We start from the raw sequence: 25,238 nt of genomic DNA, 5'->3' as shown, positions 1-25,238 counted from the left end.
AAAATACAAATAACACGAGGTTTTAAGCACCAGAATTCTCCTAGAGAAAGCCCAATATTTCTTGTAGCTCACCTGGTTTGGATCATCAGTCCTTCATCCATGTGGTTGTTGGGGCATCCAGGAGAAAACCAGGACCAAATTTCCTTCTTCAGTTTAACACAATGTAATGTAATTTTTGTAAAATACTTAACAGTTTGTATGCATTTACACTAACAAGCACGCCATTGTAGTAAAACTATAAATTGTGCATTCGTAGCTAGAGAATATTTTAGATTACACTAAAATCAAAACATAAAAATACTAACTTGGCTTTATCTTAAAAAAAAGTTATTTTTAATAAAGAAACCAACCCATACCTTCTGGTGACAAAGTATGGACTAGCCGCTGAAAAGGATCTATGTTTGGGGAAAAAATCTTGCTTAAAAAGTGAGGGCTTACAGTTTTTTTTTTGATAAACCCACATTTTAAAAACAAGTTCCATCTGAAATCTGATTGGCTGAGTGACTCTCGAGGACACTGTAACTACGCGATATATTCACGCGTACTGGCGACTTCACATACAACGCAATACCTATAAAGCGCCTAATTTGTAAAACAGTCATTTTTGTCGCTTTCAAATATAAAATAGTAAGGCTAATTTACATTTTTGGAATAATGGAGAGAACTAAGAAACATTTTTCGTGGAGTTCTGTTGCTAGCAACAAATAGTATAAATTCACCTTTATACCTATGCTAATATCAGGATAACGGACATCATTTCAGCACTGCCTAAACAACTTTTGGCGACTGTAGTTAAAATCTACTCACGAGGCTTAAAATCACGTTCTGTAGGCGACGGAAAATCTCCCCAGCCAACTAGAGCCTTGGGAGATTTGTGTTGAACTTTGGGTGATGATAAATCAATCAGTGTACTCGGCCCTCGTATCTTTAACATTACCCCTGTACTGGGAGATATAGCCTAGCCCCTCGTTAGCCATGTACACTAAATAGAATGGAGCTGCGGTTGTTGTCTGTGGACCACACATTCACTCATCATCAGGACATTAAACAGAGCTCGGCTTGGCTCAATAACCAAATAAAATTCTTCCGTGAGTCACAGCTGTTAGTCAGAGGCTTCACGACAGCACCATAAAAAGCTCTTGCTGCAGCTCAACACACGCTCAACAGAGCCATTAAACTCTGGATCTTGGAGGATCTGCATAGGCCTGAAAACATCTCAAACAGCAAGCCTGCGTAAAGCCACCCACACATGAAATCTTCCAAGCTGGAACATTCCCTCACCACGTGACCTGGCATTTTTAACGCATCACGCACGCAAAGGGATGTGTGACGCACACCACCCTCAGCCCTCGAGTGTTGAAGATGGTTTCAGGTCTATGTGGGTCTTCCATCAGGCCTCCATGTGTTTCGCCTCAGCTGGACGTGCAAAGGCCTTAAAGGAGAATTCCACTAGATTTTCGAGTTTTCTTGGTAATTCACTCAATACACTACGAAGGTATTCAGAGTAGCTTAATGTGACATTCTTGATTTTTGGCGGGAGCCGGGTATTTTGGGCAACATTTTGCTTTTCAACTCTGTGGAGTGCGTTTCACAAATGCAATTCTGGTCAAATCTGATCTTCAGAATATTTTAAACTACTGTAAACAATGTCTCAGGCATCAACACACACAATCATTTCAAAAACTGCATTCTGTAAACTTTTTAGACAACTGTCCTATCAGCACCACTAAAACATTTCATCAGCATTTCACAAACATGCAAAATAACTTATAAACATTTACCATTTTGACAAAATAGAATATAATTTTAACATGGTTCTCCATGAAAAAAAAAATTCTCCTTAAAATTATTACTTATTTTGAGGTTTATTTCCACCTAATATTTGTAAAGCTTTCTATCCTACACCTATTATTAATTTGTGACTAACGTAAAGTAGCATACAGTGAGTGACAGATAAAAGACTCAATCCACAGACGTTAAAGGGGTGTAACCAAAGTTATTTCACCTAAGAATTACCTTACCAGAGGCTAAATGCAAACAGTAAGAGGCTGAATCTTAGGCCACAATGCACTTATATATTTAAAATTTACTTTCACATAGAAACCTCAGAGACACACTTGTTTTGATTATGATGACAGTGAACAGGGTGGCACATCAATTATGGCAGTATTATGCTTTTTCATCAAGACTCAGCTTCAACATTACTCATGCACTAAAAAGATCACAGCCAGTCGAATATCTCAGGAAATGTTTATTGTCACTCAAAAAAAAAACATTCATGGGATCACCAATAGTTAATGCTGGTGAATTTGATCATTTTTAAATGATTACTTTCTCTAAAAGTCATCTTGTATGTTTGTCCTTTTCTCTGATTTGATATTTTTCTCTAACTTCCCTGCTTCCCTGAGACAGTGAGACTGACAGTGGTGGCTGTGGTTGTTGGGGTGTGAGCTGCTTCTTTGGTTTCTTTATTCCTGGTCCTCGGTAGTGTTTGGTTAGGCCTGCGGCTGCCCCTCTGGCTCTTGGCTCGCTCAGTCTTTAGGGTGTGGCCTTTAATAGACAGGTCCTGCAGGGCAGTTAATGCATGCTCAGCTGCAGGCCCATCACTGTACTCAAGGAAAGCTCTGTGTTGAGCTCCCTGCCAGGTGAGCCTGATGGGCACAACATTACGCTCCCTCAGAACACTCTTCAGCTCACTGACCCGCAGTCCATCCGGTATGCCTCCCAAGTAAAGAGTGCTCGTGCAACCCTGAGGATGCTTGTGCACCACAGCTCCATCACCTATATGCTGATGATTGGGCTCCTCCTTAGGTTCACACCTGGGCCTACTTTTTGCAGTGTGCTTAGGGTTGAGTTTAGAATCAAGCGTAGGCTTTGCATTAGGTTTCTCATTTTTAGCAGTGGACACCTTCAGTGTTACATCTTTTCCAGCCTTTTGTTCTAAAGATCTCAGCTTTTTTAGGATTGGAATTTTCTCCAGCATCTCCACATCTAACTGTAGAAATAAAAATGATAGTGTTTGTGGGATGGAGAGAATGAGTCAGTTGCTTTGATGTCATGTTTAGTGAGGTTGGTGAAAAAGCTAGAAATAACAGCACTAGACAATCATATAAAGAGACTACACTCAGTAGTAATCTTTAGAGAATCAGAGCATTCCAAGTAATTTAGTGAACAAAATATGAAATCCTATTTGATTTTACACTGAAATAATCAGAGATTTTAGAACATAGGTACCCGCTATAGATATGAAAGAAAGGACACTCAATTTATTATATATATATATATATATATATATATATATATATATATATATATATATATATATATATGTTTTTCTATGTAATCACACTTAACATTGGTTCTTTCAATCAAGCATTTAGCTTTTCAACTCTTACTTGGAAAACAATCATTTATTGTTATCACCATAAAATCACTTTGCTCAAATTCGGGGCAAATTATAATTACTCTGGGCTAAGTCTGGACTGTAGGGTGGATGACTAATATCTTGGAATCCACAGTCGTGCACAGGGTGATGCTCATGTTTCATCAGCATACCTGTCTTACTTGTAACGGTTTAGTTCTCTAAGTGATCGCAACAATAATAATGTTCAAAATGAGTAAATGTTTTCTTTACGTACCCTCAGAAAGTGTCACATTCTAGAATGATTATAAAATTACCTGCAGAATTAGTAGATTATATGAATACTGGGAAATTACTGTTGAAACTAAGAAATTTTTTTTTGAAAAAACGTGCCCATTTTTAATTAGATGCTAGCAACATGTTCCAAAATAGTTGGGGCAACACTAGACTGGTAAATTTGTGTAATGCTACAAAAAAGAAATCAGGTAAATTGGCAACAGGTCAGTGTCATTGAGTTTAAAAAGAGCATATTATATAGTCCCTCAGAAGTAAAGATGGGAGAGGTCCATCACATCCCCTGGTCCTTCCCAGTGAATTACAGTCTGTAATTATTGAAATACAAAGTGCTGTTGTATGGTAAGTGGAGCTTAAAAAATGGACAGTGAGTGTAGATACAATGTAGGTGTTAATCAATGATTGTTTAGTGTGATCCCACACTCTTAGGAATGCAACATTAGGGCTATATTTTCACATTAAAATTGCTCCACAAGAGGGTGCTACTGTGTTAGGGATAAAGGGCACTAGATTTGTTTGACTTACCCTGGTGCTGTGCAGACTAACAGTGCCTACACACTAGACAAAGTAAGAACGTATATGCATGCAGATGTTGTCCATGCCAGAAGACGTGTACATAGTGGGAGCTGGGAAATTTGTAGAGTTTGAATCCAGTGGGAATCAAGACGTTTGGATCATTTGAAAGACATATAACACTAACTTGACTAACCAGAATACAAAGAAACACTGCGCCAGGCTGCTCATACAGAGCCTGGAAAATATTCACTGCTGGAATATCATCCTGGAAGACTTTGCTTTGTGGTACCAAAATAATTGTAGTTACCTTTGACCAAATGATGCCCTCTGGCTTGGGTCGCTGACACTCAGTCTTGATAATTCTTGTTGGGGTAAGGATATAGTCCACCGTGAGGTCATGACTTTCAGTTAATCCTTCTGGAATGTCCACAACCTTTTAGACAAAAAATGACAGTGTAATATCTTCAGGATAAAATATGGCTTTTCAAATGTATTTTAAAAATTGTATAGTCATAAATAAATTTATTTAGGATGGTATTATACAAATTTCCTGAAAGAAAAACATGTCACATGCACCCCAGCATAATTCTTACCCTGCCTAAATACCCAGTTTAAAATGGCTGGTTTCAGCACCTGATTCTTCATATGACAGAGCCACTGTTAAACAGATTCTTCCATTTTAGCCCATTTTGTTTGGTACTTTTTTCTCTCCATTCTTGGTTTTCATCCTTTTGCACCCCAATATCTCTATACTTATGTCTGTTTTACTGTTTAGTAAATAAAGCGGTTCTTTATATAAACACTGAACACATGAAGAACATTTTGCATGAATAAGGGATTCATTGCATCATGAAGGGGCTCTTCAGATTGATGGAGAATGTGCTGCAAATGGTTCTATATAAGTTTTCAGAAAAGAAAGGTGAGATATAAAAAGGTCCAAAAAGGTTTTTCTGTTGTCACAATGTCAAGTTTGTTACAATAGAAGAGCTATTTTGGTGCATACAGAGCCCTTACACATTCTCCATCAATCTGAGAATCCCTTCGTAATACAATGAACTTTTATTCATGCAAAATGTTCTTCATGTATTCAGGGATCTATATAGAACCATTTTCTTTACTAAAGAACCCTTGCAGAACCATAACTTTTATGTTTGTGGTTGTGCTCTGACATGAACATTAGTTGAGGGGGTGTTACAACCCCAAAGTCTCTGAACTTGAACTGTTTATCTCATGTTTTCTGACGTAGGCAGCTGGCATAAAACTGATTGGGTTGTTTTGTTTCACCGTTTGTGGGATGATTACACTACAAATGTAAATATTAATGTGCTAATGCACTTTTTCCATGATATATTAACATATGTTAATAAATTAAATACTAAACAACCATAAACTGGCTGATATTCTGTTGTTATATACAAGTAACCTCACCTGACAGTCATGAACAATAGTCACAACCACTGTAGATTCATTCACAGCCCCCATTGATGCCATCATGGCATATTCCATATCTGCATATCCTTCACCTTTTCCAATTCTGTAACCTATGAGGAAAAAAATCTCAGCAAGGTTCATAAAGAGAATTGAAAACTGTTTTGTCATGAATGAAGTTACCTTTCTCAGATACAGCCACAGATCCAACCACGACGAGATCGACTTGAACTTTTGCCTCTAAACCTATTGGGACACTGAAGTCTTTAACCCCCTAGACACAATTAGTATAATTGAGACACTAATTAACCAACAGGATTAATTGTGCCCTTGCATCAAAGAACTATGAATCAGCCATTTCTATTTTTAGTAGCATGCTTGCTAACCCAGTCTTAGCATTGTAGATAAACAGTTTAACATACTGTGCATTAGTTTACATGATAATGAAGAAATGCTTTTTTTTTTTTTTTTGCTTTATTTTAAAAACAGAGGACATAAAACAAAGAGGTGTTTACAAAAAATGTCACATTTTTCTTTGTTGCAAGTGCTCAGGTGTAAAGGTAAAACGTGAAGAATTAAAGTAAAAATGATTCATGTGATTAATGTTTAGTGCACGTGTGTATAACCTGAGAAGTGGAGCACACTCGCAGATCCTCCTTGTTTGCATTTTGTGGCGGAACAATTTTGTTAAACAGGCCAGCTCGCAGCCGAGGTGTCGGGACCAACAACGTTTTTCTTGCCTAAAATCAGACATCTCATAAACAATGCAAATTTAAACTTGTATTATTTTGTTATTTCTAAAATAAGTAAAAACAAACTTTTGAACAGTAGGGTGTTACAATGAGAAAACCAAATAAAATATTTACTAGGCACAATTCTAAAATTATCATAGCAACAAACATAGAAAACTTATCTGGGGTGGAGAACAAACAAAAAACAAAAAACAAAACCCTCATGGGAACAATGCTCAAAGGTCAGAGGTACCTGCAGGACAGCTAACCGAGCCCCCTCCAGTGGCTTATCGGGATCCACCTTGACTTCACTGGTTTTAGTGAAGACCTCTAAACTCGTAATCTTATTACAGGTCCGATGAGCCCCCTGAAGAAAAAAGTGAGGTAAAAAATGGTCACTTACACTGAGTGTGTGAAAGCGGGCCTGTTCCTGTGGCTTGTCTGGATTCACTTTGACCACTCTGCTGGACTTAAATTCCTGCAGAACTGAGAGCCTGTTACAGGCCAGGACAGCTGCCTGTCAGCTCAAAACACACAAAACACCTCATGTATATACACTGCTCAAAAAAAAGAAAAAGGGAACACAAACATAACATGTCCAAGATCTCAATGAATGAAATGGTTCAGTTAAAAATCTTTATTACATAGTGGAATGCGTTGAGAACAAAATAATATAAAAACAATAAATGTAAATCAAAATTATCCCATGGAGGTCTGGATTAGGAATCATTCTCAAATTACAGGCTGATCCAACTTCAGTGGAAATTCCTCAAGACAAGTAAAAATGAGGCTCAGTAGTGTGTGTGGCCTCCACGTGCCGTATGACCTCCCTACGACACCTGGGCATGCTCCTGATGAGGTGGGGGATGTTGTCCTGAGGGATGTCCTGGACAGTCTGTGGTGCAACGTGGTGTTGGTGGATGGAACGAGACATGATGTCCCAGATGTGCTTGACTGGATTCAGGTCGGGGGAAGGCGGCCAGGAACTGCTGACACACTTCAGCCACATGAGGCCTAGCATTGTCATACATCAGAAGGAACCCAGGGCCCACTGCACCAGCATATGGCCTAACAATAGGTCTGAGGATCTCATCCCAGTACCTAATGGCAGTCAGGGTACCTCTGGCTAGCGCATGGGGGCTGTGCGCCTCACACTATTACTGACCCACTGCCAAACCTGTCGTGCTGGGGTATGTTGCAGGCAGCAAAACGTTCTCCACAGCGTCTCCAGACTCTGTCACGTGCTCAGTGTGAACCTACTCTCATCCTGAAGAGCACACTGCACGAGAACAGAGAAATGGTCTGTGGTCACCCCCTGCAGAACCACTCCTTTATAGGGGATGTCTTGCTAACTGCCTCTCATTTCTACCTGTGGTCTGTGCCATTTGCACAACAGCATGTGAAATTGATTCACAATCAGTGTTGCTTTCTAAATGGACAGGTTGATTTCACAGACGTGTGATTGACTTGGAGTTACTTTGTGTTGTTTAAATGTTCCCTTTATTTTATGAGCAGTATATTATCATGCAACTGTCTGCAACAAACATTATAACCAGTCTGTCTCAGAAAACTCATGGGGTACCTTACATTTGCACTGATACTTTCGGCTAAACTATTTTTAAAAAAAACTTCGGGACTGGAAACAAAGTTTATGGTTTTATGTGTAGCATAGTGAGTTGATTTTATGAGGAAAATATAATTAATGTTCTTCATAAGTGTATTATTAAAAAGGAAACAATAAGCATGCTCTTCCACTTGCTAAACAGAATGTCTACCTTGAAGTTTGGGATTCTGTGGTGCACTGGTCGCGGGAAGTCGGCCAGATTGTTCGCCTCAATGTAATCCCACACTTTATGGCGAATGTCCCATTTAGTGGCCCCTAAAAAACAAACGGACCTGTTTCAGCTGCTGGACTTAAGATCACACCACGACAACAGAGAGAACGACCGAAATGATTACAGAGTTTTACGGTTACCTGAATTAATAACTATAGCTTGATCCATATCGTCTTTACAAAAGGGCTCAGACCTCCTGTATTCCTCGGATTTGTTCCAGAGACGAAACTTTCACCAACAGCAGCTAGTCTCAACGGCCAGTTCTGTGTACGAGGCCCTGCAGAAGTCAAAACTCGTTTGGTTTTTCTCAGTCATGGTATAAGCGCTGTTCCAGCCGTTAAAAACGGGACATAACTACCTTTTTTAGTTTAAACGAAACTTCGTACCATGTGTACTTTTTTCTGCTCTATATACGTATTGTTTATTTCTGGTGTATTGTTGTATAATATACAAGTTTCACATTAATTTGTAATCTGTAGTTGTGTGTTGCGAGGGGCCTGTGAAGATTACGCTGCGCTGCATTTGCAATATCTTTCCAGTAGGTGGCAACAAATACTAAGTTATCTGTCCTCATCTAAACGTAGTCCATTACACAAGACACAGGAACGAATTAACAGTATCCGTACATAAGTATTTGATTACCCGGTTTTATAACTTTCATTATTCATATCACACAAACATTTTTTTAATCAGCCTTCCAACTCACATCCAAGCTAAAAATAAACAAATAGATAAAAAGCAGCAGCTAAAAAGTAGTGGTTTTGTTGCTGGTCTTTTTTTTTACACTTTAAGTTTAAGATGAGGTTAAGTTTAGTTTTCAGGGAATAATATAAAACAGCTCAATATGTTGTGTTAACCATTTTAACCCTTTATAGGTTCACAGGCTAAAGTTACATAACTCAGTGTCACCGGAGAGCCTGTGACATTACAGTTCACCAAACCCTTTAATATTGATTGTGACAATAATAGTTATCTTTAATCATGTTCTTCATGTTTTACTGATTATTTGTACTAGTAATAAAATGAAATGGAATTATGCACCTTTAATTAATTAGGGAATTAAATAATTAGATTCTTGCTTTTGTTGCATTTTACACACTGTCCCATCTTTTGGATTTATTTATTTCAGAATAAAGAAAAAAATATTCCTTTTCTGAAATTAGTATTTGATTTACTAGTCTGGTTTATGAAACTAGTCTTTCAGAATATTCCATTTAGTCCGCTGTACACACAGTATTATAAACAGATATTTTAAGTCAACCTCAGTGGAAAATTACAAGGAAATGGTAGAATCTGGAGAATTTTAAAAAAGACAATGCAAAGAAAACAAAATTGGAATGTATCTCTTGGTATGACTGTTGACAAATCTTTATTGATTAACTGAAATAAATAAAAACAAGTATAAGAGCACTGTAGGTGATTGAGGTGAAAATGGTGTGAGTAGATATGGTTTGAAAGACAGTTTATCAGAGCGGTGCAGACACCAAGCCTGCTGGACCCTGGCCCAGAGTCTGCCTTGCAATGCTGCTCTCCAGGGGCTTGAAGCCCAGCTCCTCCACAGGGATTCCAAACACTTTCAGCTTCGCCTCATATGTCTTCAACAAGTCATTGTGGGCCTATGGGAGGAATTAAACTATTAAGTCAAAAGTCTTTAAACTTTCTGAGTTTTTGAAAACCCTCAGCCTACACAAATAATGTTTTCTTTACTATATATAATTTTTGTAATCACAAAAAAAAACACCCAACTTTCTATTTTTTATTGCATTTACAGTAAATATAATGGAAACTTGAATAAAACGTCAGTGCTGAATATGATGCCAGCCAGCTACTGATACCAAAAATTTGACACAGAAGTATATTGACCACTGAGTGGTATCACCTCTTCTTTTAACAACACTGTAAACTGTTTTATTTGCCCACACAGTCATTCAGAGTTTTAAACCCTTCCCATCTTCTGAAAAACTCTTTAAACCCAGTCATGTAATTGACCAGTTTCCAATTTACCTATTTCCTTTTGTTGCCCCATGCCAACTCTTTAAAATGTGATGCTGGCCTCAAGTTGGGCAAGTTAAAAAAAAAGTTGACATACTGTTATCAGTTTGACCTACCTTAGAGGCACGAGCTAGTTCATACTGTAGATCCTTGATAGCAACATTCTTAGAGTCCAAAACTTCCTATAAGCAAAAACCAACACAATACAAATAGAAACTTAAGTATCTCAGTTCAATTTAATAATACAAATATTAAATGATCAAGATCTTTTGTTGAACATGCTCCTAAAACCATTCATTTTACACAAAAATCTGCATAAGAGACGTTTTGGAAAAATATGTACCTCAAGCTTATGAGTGACCACATTGAGGGCAGTGTGGTCTAAATTGGAGGCAGAAAGAACCTCATTGAGCTGGGCCTCTTTCTTTTCTAGTGTGTCTGTAAGTGCATCTAATTTCCTCTCCAAAAGCAAATTCTTGAAGCCAGTCTTCTGTTGCACCTCTTGTATGGCCTTAGTGAAATTCTGGTACAGCTCGTCACGCTCCATTTGCACCTGAGTGTGTGATATATATATATATATATATATAAATAAACACACAAAATATATTCAATATATTCAAATAAGTAGTATTTGTAAACGTTTTTTGTATATACACAACTCACACTATATCACAGTCAAGTTTGTGCAGGTAGATCACGTTAAACCTACATTAAAAATAGTTAAAACTCCAAGGATACAATGGTACATACATACATACATATCTATCAGGGATTCTTCTCACCTTAATAAATCTCTGCTCTAATACCTCACGCTCCCATTTCAGGTCCTTTATTTCTTTATCTGCCAACTTGAGTCGAGCTTTGGCTCCCTATAAAAGGAATTCAGTGGGTCATCAGGAATGACATGTGTTTTGTATAATATAAACAATATAACATAATATAATCAATGAACATAAACCTATAACAAAAAAAAAAAAAAAAAAGTTTAATACACTGCAGACACTACAGAGTAAGCCTAAAAGAACCTTTTAAAATTTGTGTACCGCCAGTGAGGACTTGTCTTTATTGTAGTTGGCAAGCTGTTTCTGGAGCTCGGCAACTTCTGCAGTGGCCTTATGCAGAGGCTCTGTCAGTCGCTTGTTCTGCTGCAACACCTCAGCCATCTCCTTCTCCAGTCTCTCCTCCTTCTTCTTCATTTCTTCTACTTGCTCCTGCACAATGTTAATGGTAAAGAGGCAATTATGACAAGCAAGAATGAGGAAAGGACTCATCTATAAAGGAGATAAAATGTGATTCCTTCTGCACAATTTAAAAACATAAGAATGAAATTTAAATTAGCAGCATTTGAAAACTCTTATTACAATACCTTAAGCGAATTGATGAGGGCTAGGTTGTTGAGAGTGATATCATTGTAATAATTCTTAATATCACTAAAAGCTTTCTCATGGTTTTTCATCAGTGTGTTAATCTGGCTGTTCTTCCGTTCCTCTATTTCATGGATTTCAGTCTTGCGTCTTAGATCTTGCTCTTGACGCAGTACCTGCATTTTCTTCTCATATTTAGCTTCTATTTCTGTAGAGAACAAAGTAGTACAATTCTACTAACAAGTTGCATAAAAACACTCAAATGGTGAGCTGAAGAGAAAAAAATTAAAACGGATGCAGACAGTGAAAGGGATACCTTGTACTTGTCTCTCAAAATAATTTCTCAACTTGGTAATTTCCTCATCATGTTTCTGTTGGAGGAATTTATACTCAGTAAATTACATGATCAAAACCAAAAAGCAATAAATAAATCCCACTAGTTAGTGTCAAGTGACGTCTTGCACACACCAATTCGAGGCTCTTTCTTTGATTCTCATCAGAAAGCTCCTTTTCTTTGATTTCTACTTTCAGGTTGCGCATGCCTTTCCGCAGCTCATTCTCCAGTTCTGCATGTTCTTTTTGCATTAGTTTAGTGGCATACACCCCCTCTGTCTTCAGTTCTGCTATGTTGTTTTGTTGTTCATACAGCAAATGTTTCACTTTTTGTTTGTACACCTGAAAAATAAAATTCCAAATGCTTAAACGACTGTATTGTTTGATATCATGCTTCCTGGCAAAATGATTTCAGCTTAATATCTTTCTTAAAATAAATAAGATAAATGCTCATGATCATTATACCTTTATCTCAACTTGATGACGCTCTTCAGCTTCTTCAATTTCTCTATCCCTGTTCCTGAGATCAGCTTTCTTTTCTTCTAGCTGTCGTTTTGTGATCTCCCAAAATGTATGGATCTTATCCCTTTCCAGCTGAAAATAATTGCGCTCTTCCCTTTCTCTGTCCAGCTCCTCACGCAAGCGGATAATGTGCTCCTCCAGCTAACAAAATCAAGGTTCAATTGAACAAATGAATCAGGAATAGAGCAGAAATTATGAATAATTAAATAAAAAATGTGAATGACTTCTGGCTTATATTAATCATTAATTATAATAATTAATGCACCAGTATGACAATTGCTTGCCAAAGTTAAAACATTTCATGTGTTTTCTGCTGAATTAACTGATGATATATAAATGTTAATAAAACAAAGTAACTAGGACTACATCTACATGGATTAACACTTGTATAACATTTTATTTGTAAAGGGTATGCATCTGCTGTAAAACAAATAATGTGTTTTGGCCTTTCCAGAGGAAAAAAAAGTAAAAACACATAATCAAATATCAGTTTGAAGTTGTAGCCAAATGTAAGCAAGGGTTCAACTCAGTTGATATGAAATCAAAATAGCTAGTTCCTATGAATGTGAAGTGCTGAGCGCCTAGAAAGGCGCTATAAGTGTCACTCATCCATTCACATAGTGTTACATCTCAAATTCGGAAAGTTGTGCTTTTAAATAACACGCATTTAACAATAACAGAATTCATCAGTTTTTTTTACTTTGTTTTAATACATGTTTACTAGTCGCCAGGGACTCTTATCTAGGTCTAAATTACCTGCTCCTTAGACATTTCCTCTGTAGAAAGTCCATCCACCACTGTAGGGCTTTTGCCCTTAGCAGCCTTCGCGCCTTTCTTTTTAGGAGGCTGAAAAATAAATTATTTTCGGCTGAATATAACACACATCGCTGATGAATTTAGCAGTGAACTTAGGTTAACCTTAATCTAAATCAGTGCTTTGTTTTCTTTTGGGTAAAATTGTGTAAGCTTGCTTGGCTATCTAGCAATTCGGCTAATTATCACTCAAATAAATATAGTATTTAAAGTATCTCTTGGTTGTATATTTATACTCACCATGTTTTAGTTGATCAACTAAGACTTGTCTTCTCTTATAAAGAAAGGCTAAGGTTAGTTAGCCCTTTCGCTGCTTTTTGCTGCGGCGGTCCATACACAACACATCGGCGCCATGGCAACAAGAGCTCTAATCTCGCGAGAACAGTCTGACTCAGCCTCAAATGGCTCCCTGACGTTACTCTATATAGAGAGCACCTTGGTAGATCTTTTTGATTATTTTGGTGTTTAAAAAATATTTTTGATGAAGGGTAAGTGTAGTGTAAGATACCAAGTTAACGAAAATTGTGTTGGAGGATGTGGGGCAGACGGACGAAGACAAGGTTATTTTTCGTTTAGTTTCACTGGACGGGCAGGACCTTCTGTGTGGGTATATGATCCCTATGGGTGGGCAATCCCTCTCCACTCTATACAACCCAACCCCAGCCCATACATAGACACGCCCCCGAAGGAAAGCCATATATTCATCCATAAACTGAGGGTCTCCCTGTTTAGCCTAACCCCTGTATCAGTAAAGTAATCAACTTTGGAATGGACTCCTTCACTTAAGATTTCACCAAAGTGTAAAAAAATATATATCAATCTGAAATGGAATAATTATTTAAATGAAAATAGGGCTTTACAAGGGTTTACAAAAAGAATTTAGCACGTGATATGTCATCCTTAAACTGAGGTCTTGGGAGAGAGATTTTCTTTTCTAATGTTTAAAAGCATTGTCCACTAGAGTGTAGTAAGAATCTGTGTTTCGGCTCCTTCACAACCTCTTCTATGCTGTATAGATTAATTCATTATTCAAGACGTCACCGTCTTTTCAAGTATTTTAGTGATTACCGTTTCTTTTAAAGTTAACAAAACATTAGCATAAATAAGGCTTCATTACTGACCAAGGCAGGTAACTGACAGGTGAAAATAATGTTGTCAAAGCTTTCACCGAAGCAAATGAGGACTGTTTCCCTGGGCCTGCCCATTAACGCACAAAAAATACAGAATAAATGCTTTGAGGATTTGTGTTATTAAATGTGGAGTTCCACCATTATTTATAAATGTAGACATATTTCATTCATAATGTCACATAATTCATACAGTACCATGCATAACACTTTTCACTATCATCATTTCGTAAGTTTAAAAGTAATTTCTAGCTGTTCCACTCAACCCCAATCTTAAATATTACAGTGAAATTCTATTTATTTCAGGTTTATAAAATTCTATTCAGTTATTGACCAAAGTTGTTTACAATGCTAATAACATTGTATTCTATCTATGCAGATTTATAATATAATAGTTTTAGACACGGTTTGTCTTGGATGGCAGTACATCACAATCCCACTTGTTGGCTCCTGTCATCTTAGAAACAGTTTCTTCTGTACCTATTTCTATTTCTCAGTGGTTGGTGCATTAGACTATAGTTCTAGTCACATGCAACACACCTCTATCAGTGTTACACAGCACACTCTTCCGTATTCAACATTTTAACCAGTGTATCACCCCTGTTTTCCTCCGCTGCTCAGTCTGGGCACTCAGCCAGTGGATCCTGTATGCTCTTTCTGTGTATGTTTCTCCCTTTCTCCTTTTCTGTCTAGATCTCTCTGTATTTTACATTAGTCAAAATCATTGACAATGTACTGCTTACAGAGCAAAGTGGCTCAGTGATTTGCAGAGTTTATCCAGCTCTACCCCCTCACTCACCCCCTTTCCCCCTCTCTCCTGAATGGCTAGGAGAGTGGAGGATAGGAGGAGGATCAGCAGGCATATAGGAGGTGGAGAAAAGCTGTAAAGAGCTCACTGATGCTTTGCTGGGAGTTGGTGCTTGTGCTCGCAGGCTCTCTCTCTTAATTTATCTCTCTCTCTGTGTATTGCTTGTGATCTACACCCATGTTGCTGCTGTAGTCAGCAGCTGCAGACTCTTGGTTTACTGGATGGAGGCACAGGGAGGGGCAAGCCCAGGTAAACAATATTTTCTTTTTTCTCCTCTTACCTCTTAACATCTATAGATTTTTTTTAGTAAATTCACACTGTCTGTGTGTACAATGCATTTTGCAATTGGGCTTGCTAGAGGTCAGAAAATTATTTATTATATAGCTGAAATATACAGAGAATTACATCTTTTACAGAAATATATGTGGCCGGAGTATACTGTAAAATCTTTATGTTTTCATTGCCTCTGTAATTCAAAGACGTTTTTAAAGGGCCCAGATTATTAAACGATATGTTACTTGGCTTTTTTTGTTATTTACATTGATGTAACACATAAAAGGTTAATAATATATTCTTCACTATATAGGAAATAACCTGTAAAAATATGTTGAGTATATTGTTTATGTAATAGGACGTTTATGTAAAGAAAAAACTGTTCATTCATATATATTCATTTTTTCAATCTACAGCAGTTTAACTCCAAGCAAACAGAATGGAATTATTAGCAGTGTCTGAGCCTGGACTGCTTTGTGTGAATATGCAACATCAAAATGGAGATACTGAAAACATATAAAAAAGGGAACATATTATGAAAAAAATAACTTTTTATGTGCATTAGCCTATAGATTTGGGGATCTTTAGCTCTTACCAGCCACAAACTGTGAAATAACACCACACAGTTAGGGTTTTATTTATTAATTAATTAATTTATTTATTTATTTGTATATATTTTTATTTTTATTTGTGATCTGGCTAAGCCTGAAAATATTTCAGATTTGTCCCGCCTCCTCTCTGAGTCTCTCCAATCCCGGCATTGGAACTGGGTTTATGAGAGAGCACAAAGATCAAATTAACCAGAGGAAATAAAGCAAACAAGGAGAAATATGTGTAAATATGACAAAAACAAGAATGAAACAGACAGAGAACAAAGAGAACATTACTAAAAACCAGTGTTTCTGCTTCTTGCGCCTCATTCCTGAGTGCCTCACATTTAGTCTAAACAGAGACTCATTCTCAACAGGAGCTGGGACCAGTCTTTCTGAACAGTGCTGTATTGTTTGAGTCTTGTATTATTTTGATATAATATGTCACAGAGGTTTCACAGAGGACCCCAGGGGTCTTGTTAATGTGTGGAAAAGGGGGTATAATATGCCCCCTTTAAAAGGCAAATGTCAGAATGGACTTCAGTGAAGGAATAAAAGAAACGCAGCATATTTAGGTGTTTTCTGAAGAAATCCAAAAATCAATATAGAAATAGAATTATTAAATTTGTTTAAATAGAACAGTCATCTTATAGCTTTTGAAAGGTTTTTAATTCTTCACTTAGAGCTGTAGCACCAATGAATGCTCACAATCTTGGGATTGCTTTCATGAAATGGACTTGTATCCTGTACATGTTACATATCCTCTGTATAATGTACGTTTTTCACAATGTATAGTTTATTTTCCCCCAGGTCCTATCAATCTAAGCATTTTAGGAACATTTTCTTTAGGAGTATATTAGCAGTATACGATCACAACAGATTCAGAGACCAGAGGAAATGTCTCATCACAGGATCACTATGATTATACCTATGGATATACAAAGTAATATGAAACTCATTGTACACAACATAAAGGTTATGTTTGCGTAAAATTGTTTTGGAAGCAGTGACGGAGTTGTGGCCTCTGGGAGGACTGATTCAGGGTCAGTCATGCGTGAACACTGCAGGTCATGCCACTGTTTGCTTCTGTTGAAAAAACAACTCACCCCACTATGCTCTAGCCTACAGTTGCACATTATGCACATGCACCATGATCTATATATTTGCTCCTGAGGACCTGCTCCACTCTGTCTGTGGTATTCTTCTAGGGACACATGTAGACAGACACACTGGTAGGGAGACAGGCAGACAGACTAGTGGGGATTCTAATTTCCCTTGGGAGAACGGAAATATCACCTAGGATGAAGATATGATTGACACAAACAAAAGCTTACACAATCTAAACAATTATTATAAGCTCTGACAGTGGATAAGAGGGGAATGTGGTAGAATAATAGATCAAATAATATATAGTTGCACTTATTGTGGAGTGGTAGTAGAATAAGGGTGTTTGTGTGTTTTGCTGTGATATGTCTGGATCAGACACAGCAATACTACTGGACACATCTGTGCCACTGATGTACTTAGAATATTTAACTGATCAAGACTATTCAGCCAGCAAAGTCCTGCTTTTTGTGTGACTACTAATGAAGGACTAAAAGACCAACACAAACAGTGCAGGAACAGATGAACTACTGTCCACAAGGTATGTGTGTCTAATAGATTCGACAGTGAGTTGAAAGAGTATTTAAAAAGGCCAACAGGACTGCTGTGTCTGATTCAAAATTCAGGTACATTAAGTTATTCAAACATATTGAACACATGCATTCATTTGTGTACAAGTGTTTTAACACTTGTAAAATCCCCATAAAAACATGAAAAAACCCCAGCACATTCTGCAGCAGCTCCACATGAGCCTGACGTCATCGTGCCCAATTCAAAGAGTGTACCTGGGGCATAAAACCCCCCCTGCTTTGAGGTTTTGAGATATGGATTTGTGTGCTCTGGAATGATGGAGCTCCATCCAATGCCTTTGAGATCAGTTGGAGAGATGTTTGTGATCCAAAACTAATCGTCTTATATCAGTATCTGACCTTACATACGCTCTTGTGGCTGAATACAATCAAATTCTCACAGCAATGTTCCAGTAATTTAAATATGTCACAGAATAGTAGAAGCTTTTACTGCAGCAAAATGGGATATTCCACACATTTCAGAGGACAAGATGTCTGTTTTTGTCCATATGGTTTACTTTCATCACTGCTGCATTACTCTTGGAAGTTATTACCTTATTTACAGAGCATCAATTGGTAAAGGATGCTGAGCTGCCACTTAATCTGAAGAGTGAAATGAGGCACTACCCTCTCAGCTATACTGAGTCTGTTTTAATTAAAGTGTCTAAAGGATCGATATGATGTGAAGGGTCCCACATCCAGTGTGAAATCAGAATCCATCTTGTTTTTGTTTTAGCCTCTCCCCAACTCTCTGGAGATCTGCCTTTCTTCTCTACATGAGTCTTGCTGAGGCACTACACCCCATTTCATGTGATGAGTTTTATTACTCATACACACATGCTAGAGGATGCTCCCTCTAGACTTGAGAGGGATAGAACCTGCCAGTGAAGGTCAGTGTGAGTGATGCCAGTGAATGACGTCTTCTAGAGGAGAGAGAACAAAAATAGCCAGAGTGTGATCTCGTTTAAAAAGCCCCTGGGTTTAAGGCATAGTTGTTGAGTAAATGTGGAAAAGGACTACCTTACATGTTTGGTTGACCTTCATGGCATTTGGCAAACAATATCTTACTCATCTTAATTATGATACAGAAGTAGAAGAATTAATGCTGGGAGTCCAGCTCAAGCACTCTTACTTTAAGTGTTTTCAGTGTCTTATAAATTGGAGGTGTGGCCATGGCTAAACCATAAATGTGAAGTGATAGAAGTGAGCATTCACTGAAGTAGTAGGTCATTTAAATGACAAATTCTTATAATTATGAATGAGCACCATGTAATGATGTCTCAGCTTCTCCTAATAACGAGAAAGCTCCTCATGATAGTAATTAATATCTATTCATGCACAAAATAGGAAAACATTATTATGAAATAGAAAGCCCTGCTTATGAAATACTAATAGGATGTCAGTATTATGGGAGTGCGAAGAATCATTTACCATATAATGGTGCTAATTACGTCTTGTCCTGGAACCATATGTTCATGCTAAGGACTGTTTAGGACCTCTTATTTCTAGGAGTATATCTCAAATAACGGATTCATTTAGGAACTATTTAACCTGATGTCAGATATGCAGTTGCTCAGTTTCCTCTAAATGTGATGCAAATTAAGCAACGTCAAAATAATATTTGTGATATTCCTAGGAGAAAGATTGCTGTTGCCATTTATGGAATTAATTGGCACTCTTCTTTCAGTCTTTCAGTTCTTGCATTATATCCTGAGTGTGAGTGGAACTACATGTCTTTTTACCATGTCTTCCTCTACTCTTCCTCTGCCTCTTCGAAGCTAAGAATATTACTGAATATTAATGAACATTCTGTATTGGTCTTTGAAGCAGGGCTGAATATTGCACTGAATTTTGTCATCCTAAAAGGATATTAAACAAGAGGATTTGAAACAGATCAAAATTCACATCACCCTCCAGCAAAGAATATGGAGAAGTTTATCGTAAAACAAAATGTGAGGATCATTGTGACTGCTTCACTGTAAAACTCTGAACTCTGAAGAGTCCTCAACACTGAGTAAAACTGTGAATGTTTTAGATTATTTTGGAACATGTTTTAGTTTCAAAACCACTTATAACCAGCTTTTTTGAATACACACATTTTAATGTTCTTATTACATCAATGTTTTATATTATACACATGTAAAAACATAAAGATGCCAAAAATGTTTCTTTGCATGGTGCCATAGGAATAAAAAACTTTTTTGATTCCAGAAAGTTCCTTATGCAAGTGAGAAATGTGACTGTAAAGAAACCACATAATAAAAGGCTCTAGAAAGAAATGTTCAGTTATTAAAGTTTTTATACCTAATTTAAAGGTTACTTTTACTTTTAAAAGGTTATTCTCATGCATAGGTCCCTTGTCAAACCTTGCTTTTTAGGCAATAAAATATACTTTTATGTCTCTTTTAATGGGTATGTATAAATGTATAAGTGCATATAGTTATAGTACTTTTTGTGAAGGCTGCTGAATGGTTTCCCTCATGGCTTAATGTGATTCTTTTACAGATCCCCACAAAGACATCCAGAAACTACTGAAGCCCTCCAACTCAGGAGAACTGTCCAAAGATCCTTCCCATCATCCCACAGGAGAGGAGGAGGGTGTCATCCTGGGACACACCTCAGGGCTTTTGTATGTCACTGAGAGAAGACGTGAGTGCTGGGGTAAAGTGTTTGTGTGTGTGTGTGTGTGTGTGTGTGTGTGTGTGTTTAGATGTGTCTTGTCATGCTGACTCAGTGTATATTGCTACTGAAGTGGACACACAAGCCAAGAATGCGATTCAGCAAAAGCTGCTTAGGTTAGAAACTGTAGCAACTTGCCAAGCAGCAGTGAAAAGCAAATAGTGAACTGGACATCATACATGTCTTTATGGTTGTGTATAGGCAAAACTAATATTTAATCTTGCAGATATAGACTGTGTCATAAAATGCTTTGATTTTTACCTGAAATGTAGTCCATCTGTCAGGATTTGTTTGGCATCCCATGTTTGCATCCTTAGTTCTGCACTAAACTATAAAACTATGTTGAAATGCTTATACCCTACTGATCCCTGAGTTAAGAATTTGTCAGTTTTGTTAATGTTTTCTGAAACTGTAACATACAAAAGAACAGACACACTTCATAATGCATTAATGTGGTAATGTAGGACTGGTAATGGTAAATCAACATATTATTCAGCACCCAGTATGTACCTCACTAAAAGTTTGTAGTCAAAACCTTATTTCAAAACCGTCAAGAAAACAATGACTCAAGCTTCAGGCAATCTATTGATTAATTACCATAATTTGGTTTAATGACTTATTGTGGTATAGAGTTTTATGTGTTCTCCACTTCTCTACATGGGTTTCCTCTGTGTGCTCCAGTTTCCTGCCACATGTTAGAAGCACAGAAACCAGAATAACACAGTGCTTCAATTGCTTGCATTTCTGTTTAACTTTATTAATTTGGCAGCTGGGTGCCATGGCGGTGAAAGTCACAGTGTCGCAGTCACACAGCTCCAGGGACCTGGAGGTTGTGAGTTCAAGTCCTGAGTGAGTTCAAGGGTGACTGTCTGTAAGGTGTTTGGTGTTTTGTCCGCATGGGTTTCCTCCAGGTGTTCAGGTTTCCTCCCACGGTCCAAAAACACATGCTGGTAGGTAGATTGGCAACTCAAAAGTGTTTGTAGGTGTGAGTGAATGTATGAGTGTGTGTGTGTTGTCCTGTGAAAGACCGGTGCCCCCTCCAGGGTGTGTTCCTGCCTTGCACCCAATGATTCTGGGTAGGCACCGGACCCACCAAGACCCTGAACTGGATAATTGGTTACAGATAATGAATGGATGAATTTGGCAGCTCACAATTCAACCAAGGAATGCAAGCTTTGATTGATTGCCTTTGACATAATGAAAAAGCTGCATATTTGGGAAATTTTGGCCAGAATATTTGGACAGAAAAAAAATTGTCTTTTAAGAAACTTTAGAGAAACATTACAGATGACTCTTTATTTAGGTGTTTGTTTTCATAACTTTAAAACCAAATGTCTGTATAAGCAAGAGAGATTGTGCCAGGAGACCTGCACATTAGCAAGACATTGAAAACATACCAGGCACGTATTTTACAAAGTAGGATTTCTCAGTTAGCCAGACAACTTAAGACCAAAATCGAGTATTGTCCAATAGGAATGTCCCTCTTTTTCTATTAGACAGGCTTGATTTTGTCCTTGTTATCTAGCTAAACTTAGAAAGCTTGCTTTGTGGACTTCCCCAGGTCTAATCCATGTCAACAAGGTTTCCTCTTGACATGACCACCACATATATGTTGTGCCAGTTCTTGAATCCAGATGCAGGGCTTTGTCAGTTACATCACAGCCTCAGAAAATCCCTCAGGTCTTATATAAGCAAGGTGGGAGAGTAGGTTTAGTAAACCAAACTGGCTCTGCTGAGTGGGATTAATCTGGAAAGGAGAGAGAGCACCAAGCCTCCTCCCTCTTCCACTGGGACAGAGAGGCTGCCTCAAGGCATTACACACTCCAGCCAAATTTGTACTCACTGTCCACTCTGACTAGCCCCCAGTGCCTGAGGCTAAAAGAAGCCATTGTGTGTTCACAGAAGAAACATGCTCTGTCTCTCTGATACAGAGACCAAAGGAGCAGCTCTAACAAGGCAGCCTTTATTCTCCAAGTCTCATAACACAAATTCACAGAGGGAGGAGTGCAAAGCCTTCACTGTCCTGCCTTACTCCGAACTCTCAGTACCAGCACCTGCCATGCACCGAGATCAGAGAGAGAGAGAGTGAGAGAGAGAGAGAGAGAGAGAGAGAGAGAGAGAGAGAGAGAGAGAGAGAGAGAGAGAACAACATAGATTTTCCAGAGGTAGTGTGTGTATGTATATATAGTGCCTTTTTGGTCTTGAGATTAAGTAGCAGGTCTAAATCCTTCAGTTTCTGACCCAAAAAAAATTAAGAAGGGTTTTCTCCATTTGCTGCAATAATTCGGGAAGCCTTTCCCAGACTCTGGACGTTGGTATACTGCTGTGACAATTTGATGGCATTCAGCCAGTGGCAGTTTCTGCCAAATCTCTCTTGTTCACTGGACAAATTAAGAGCTAGCCATCTAGACATTTGGCACACTGCACTGTACAAATTAATCAGGAATCTAACTTAAAAGTGTCATCTAGCATTGAGGAGTTTTATTTATGTGGTCACCTCATGTAGAAATACCACCAGTTTTCTGTATCTACATACTGTACCGTACAGAACTTTATCCAGGAGCTCATTATAAAGGTCTTCTTTAATAAAGTTACTTTGCCTCTCCAGCGAATACAACAATCAACTCTTTTCATAAACTAATACTTTGCCATTCGCAGATATTTTGGAATTTTATCACTACTCATATAAAATGATATAAAATTTTCAATCTTCAGTCATCAGATATTTTATTTTAGATGCAGGAGTTCCAGAATAAATCTGCCCAGAAGTCGTACTGACAAGATCGCTAGCTGCTCTATCTAAACGGCTCTGGCTGCTCCGGGTATCTGTACAGGGTTGTGCACAAAATGAATCTGTGCCCTATTCATTATATACTTCACTACAGAATGAGCAATGTATGAAATAGAGTAGGGGGACGTTTGGAACATGCCTCACCTTGTATATGGCGAAAGTATATTGGGGTGAGTCCACCCGGAAACCACTGAAAATGTACTGAAGGCTCTGCAGCTTGAAAGAAAGAGAGCCTTAACATGAGAGTTTATAAGAGGAGTCTTGGGAATCGCCCTAATTGAAGGAACTGCCCATGCATTCAGCCATAAGCTCTGGCACTGATCTTGGCCAATTTGTTCTAGACCACATATGCCATTCGAAAAGATAATGCCACTTCAGAATGACATCACTGCTCACTTCAATTTGCTACTCACTCCATGTGTCAGTTTTAAAGCCACTTAATTGTTTTAGGACACTAAATAAATAAACCAATTAATGTAAAAGGGTATCACTGTAGTGCATCAGGTAGTGTCACTGTCAAAAAGCTCCAGGGTCCAGGGGTTATTGGTTCTAACCCCGCTCCAGTTGTCTGTCTGTGATGAGTTTGGTGTGTTATCCCTGTGTCTGTAGGTTTCCCCTAGCTTAGAAGTATCAAACCAGATCCACAGAGGGCAAATATGGATGCAAGTTTTCTTTCCAACCCAGCAGGGCCTTCTATTTGGTTGAAAATAAAACCTGCACCCACACTAGCCCTCTGTGGATTTGGCTTGATACCCCTGTTCTAGGTGCTGCTGTTTCCTCCCACAGTTCAAAAACACATGTTCGTAGGGAGACTGGTGACTCAAAGTGTCCATAGATGTATAGTGAAAATATGTGTGTGTGTGTCGCAATACAATGGATTGGCGCCCCCTCCAGGTTTTGTTCCTTCCTTGTGCACAGTGATGCCCAGAATGCTCCAGACCCACTGTGACCCTGAACTGATAAACGATTACAGACAGCAAATAAATGAATATAGTTAAGACTCACTGAATCTTAAGCAGCAACCAAAGATTGTAAAGTGAAATCAATATCTCTGAGCATGCCTGTACTGTCAGTTAAATCTGTAATACCACAGAATTATGATCTACAACATACTCAATCAGAATTGTCTTTACCTAAAATTATTGTATTAACACTGATACTCACCAAAGCCTTTCTAATAAAACCTATTTATCACCCTTTTACTCAATTTATTTTATTTAGCGGTTACTTGTTTTGCTCTGAAATGAAACCAACACAAATTTATCATAAAACTGTAAGCGAGTTTTTCTGTAACTATTAATATCAGTTCTGGACTTGTCTGCTTGGAAGATTCCATAACAAAGGTGAACCGCCTTCTTTAGCAGGACTGACCTGACGATGACCTCACATCTCTGTTCCTGTTCCCATTGTCTGATTATTGGCTGTCTAGGCTCCATTGCAGGGTTCCCCACTGTAATGATGCAGCCACAGCTCTCAATCAGACAACAGAATAGCAGTTATAGTTAAGCCCAATTATCTTGTTGAATGTTGAATGACTATGATGTGGCATGCCTTAATTTGATCTTACCTAACATATCATCAGTGACACATTTAGAAATGTTCGCTCTGTGCCCTTGAACTTATTAAAATCTTTTCCCAGAGTACCTGGAACACACACAAGTCTATGCTGGGAAAGGTTTAATAAATGAGAAATGACAGCTTTCTGAGTGCTGTGTTTTCTGTCACTAGGCACCATGCTGCTTTTATTGTTGTGCATGAATTTGCACACGTTCACCCTTTCGCTAAGGGGTATATTGTTGATTTGTTTTTTTTTTTCAGAATCAAAGGTAGAATGTTTTATGCTTTTTTTAAACCAAGATAAAAGCAATGTAAAACAGATATATCCCTTATGATGTTTTTTAAATGGACAAAATGGATATGACACAAAATATTTATCTATAGTAGATTGACCAGTGTTGACAAGGACAGAGGCTAAAACTTTGTGAAAGAGCACTTAAAATAGCTGTGCCATTCAAAGACAGGAATGTCAGACAGCTGTTTTTTGTGGAAAAAAACAGGAGGAAAGGGCAGACAGAGCATAATGTTAAAGTACTGACTGCAAAAGGAAA

At 38.0% G+C, this 25,238-nt stretch overlaps 3 protein-coding genes across 7 annotated transcripts in view; 1 reads left to right on the top strand and 2 right to left on the bottom strand.

Annotated features, from left to right (window-relative positions):
• The first annotated feature begins 1,348 nt into the window (after positions 1–1,348).
• The window catches only part of LOC136709244 (dysbindin domain-containing protein 1-like), a 38,267-nt gene continuing 14,377 nt past the window's right edge, over positions 1,349–25,238 (top strand). The window contains exons 1-2 of one of the 4 annotated variants that reach the window (XM_066684345.1): positions 1,349–1,470; positions 20,166–20,309. In XM_066684345.1, coding sequence (XP_066540442.1) covers positions 1,377–1,470; positions 20,166–20,309 — 238 coding nt within the window. In that variant the 5' untranslated portion in view covers positions 1,349–1,376. Of the gene's footprint in view, positions 1,471–15,227; positions 15,374–18,420; positions 18,551–20,165; positions 20,322–25,238 lie in introns of those variants that run through there. The other 3 variants (XM_066684347.1, XM_066684348.1, XM_066684346.1) reach the window with 3 other exon arrangements.
• Positions 1,941–8,548, bottom strand: mthfsd (methenyltetrahydrofolate synthetase domain containing). Of its 2 annotated transcripts, none has more exons than XM_066684343.1 (8): positions 8,306–8,548; positions 8,106–8,209; positions 6,734–6,847; positions 6,226–6,339; positions 5,783–5,873; positions 5,600–5,712; positions 4,479–4,604; positions 1,941–2,995 (listed from the first exon to the last, which is right to left on the bottom strand). In XM_066684343.1, the coding sequence occupies exons 1-8, from the start codon at positions 8,331–8,333 to the stop codon at positions 2,387–2,389; spliced, it is 1,299 nt and encodes a 432-aa protein (XP_066540440.1). In that variant the 5' UTR covers positions 8,334–8,548; the 3' UTR covers positions 1,941–2,386. The 2 variants fall into 2 exon arrangements, with proteins under 2 accessions (XP_066540440.1, XP_066540439.1); XM_066684342.1 differs by lacking the exon at positions 6,734–6,847 and adding an exon at positions 6,584–6,697 and having other exon boundaries at positions 1,943–2,995; positions 8,306–8,544.
• Positions 9,496–13,792, bottom strand: gas8 (growth arrest-specific 8). Its single transcript, XM_066685380.1, has 11 exons — positions 13,430–13,792; positions 13,133–13,222; positions 12,320–12,517; positions 11,990–12,196; positions 11,838–11,892; positions 11,524–11,729; positions 11,201–11,368; positions 10,940–11,026; positions 10,501–10,710; positions 10,274–10,339; positions 9,496–9,781 (listed from the first exon to the last, which is right to left on the bottom strand). Exons 1-11 carry the CDS (start codon positions 13,430–13,432, stop codon positions 9,632–9,634), a joined length of 1,440 nt encoding a protein of 479 aa, XP_066541477.1. The 5' UTR covers positions 13,433–13,792; the 3' UTR covers positions 9,496–9,631.

This window comes from Hoplias malabaricus, chromosome 11, assembly GCF_029633855.1.
Source record: "Hoplias malabaricus isolate fHopMal1 chromosome 11, fHopMal1.hap1, whole genome shotgun sequence".
Lineage (NCBI taxonomy): Eukaryota > Metazoa > Chordata > Actinopteri > Characiformes > Erythrinidae > Hoplias > Hoplias malabaricus.
The sequence above is the reverse complement of the archived record's forward strand: the minus strand, read 5'-3'. Positions and strand labels throughout refer to the sequence as shown.

Excerpts from the sequence above, each read along its gene's own strand:
- gas8 (XM_066685380.1), bottom strand. Across the intron at positions 12,197-12,319 it reads GTCATCAAGTTGAGATAAAG|GTGTACAAACAAAAAGTGAA; the intron begins GTATAATGATCA and ends TTTATTTTTCAG. Across the intron at positions 11,369-11,523 it reads CCCTCATCAATTCGCTTAAG|GAGCAAGTAGAAGAAATGAA; the intron begins GTATTGTAATAA and ends AACATTGTGCAG.
- mthfsd (XM_066684343.1), bottom strand. The coding sequence starts at position 8,333 with ATGGATCAAGCTATAGTTATTAATTCAG. Across the intron at positions 8,210-8,305 it reads AGCTATAGTTATTAATTCAG|GGGCCACTAAATGGGACATT; the intron begins GTAACCGTAAAA and ends TTTGTTTTTTAG. Across the intron at positions 6,848-8,105 it reads ACAGAATCCCAAACTTCAAG|GCAGCTGTCCTGGCCTGTAA; the intron begins GTAGACATTCTG and ends TTGAGCTGACAG.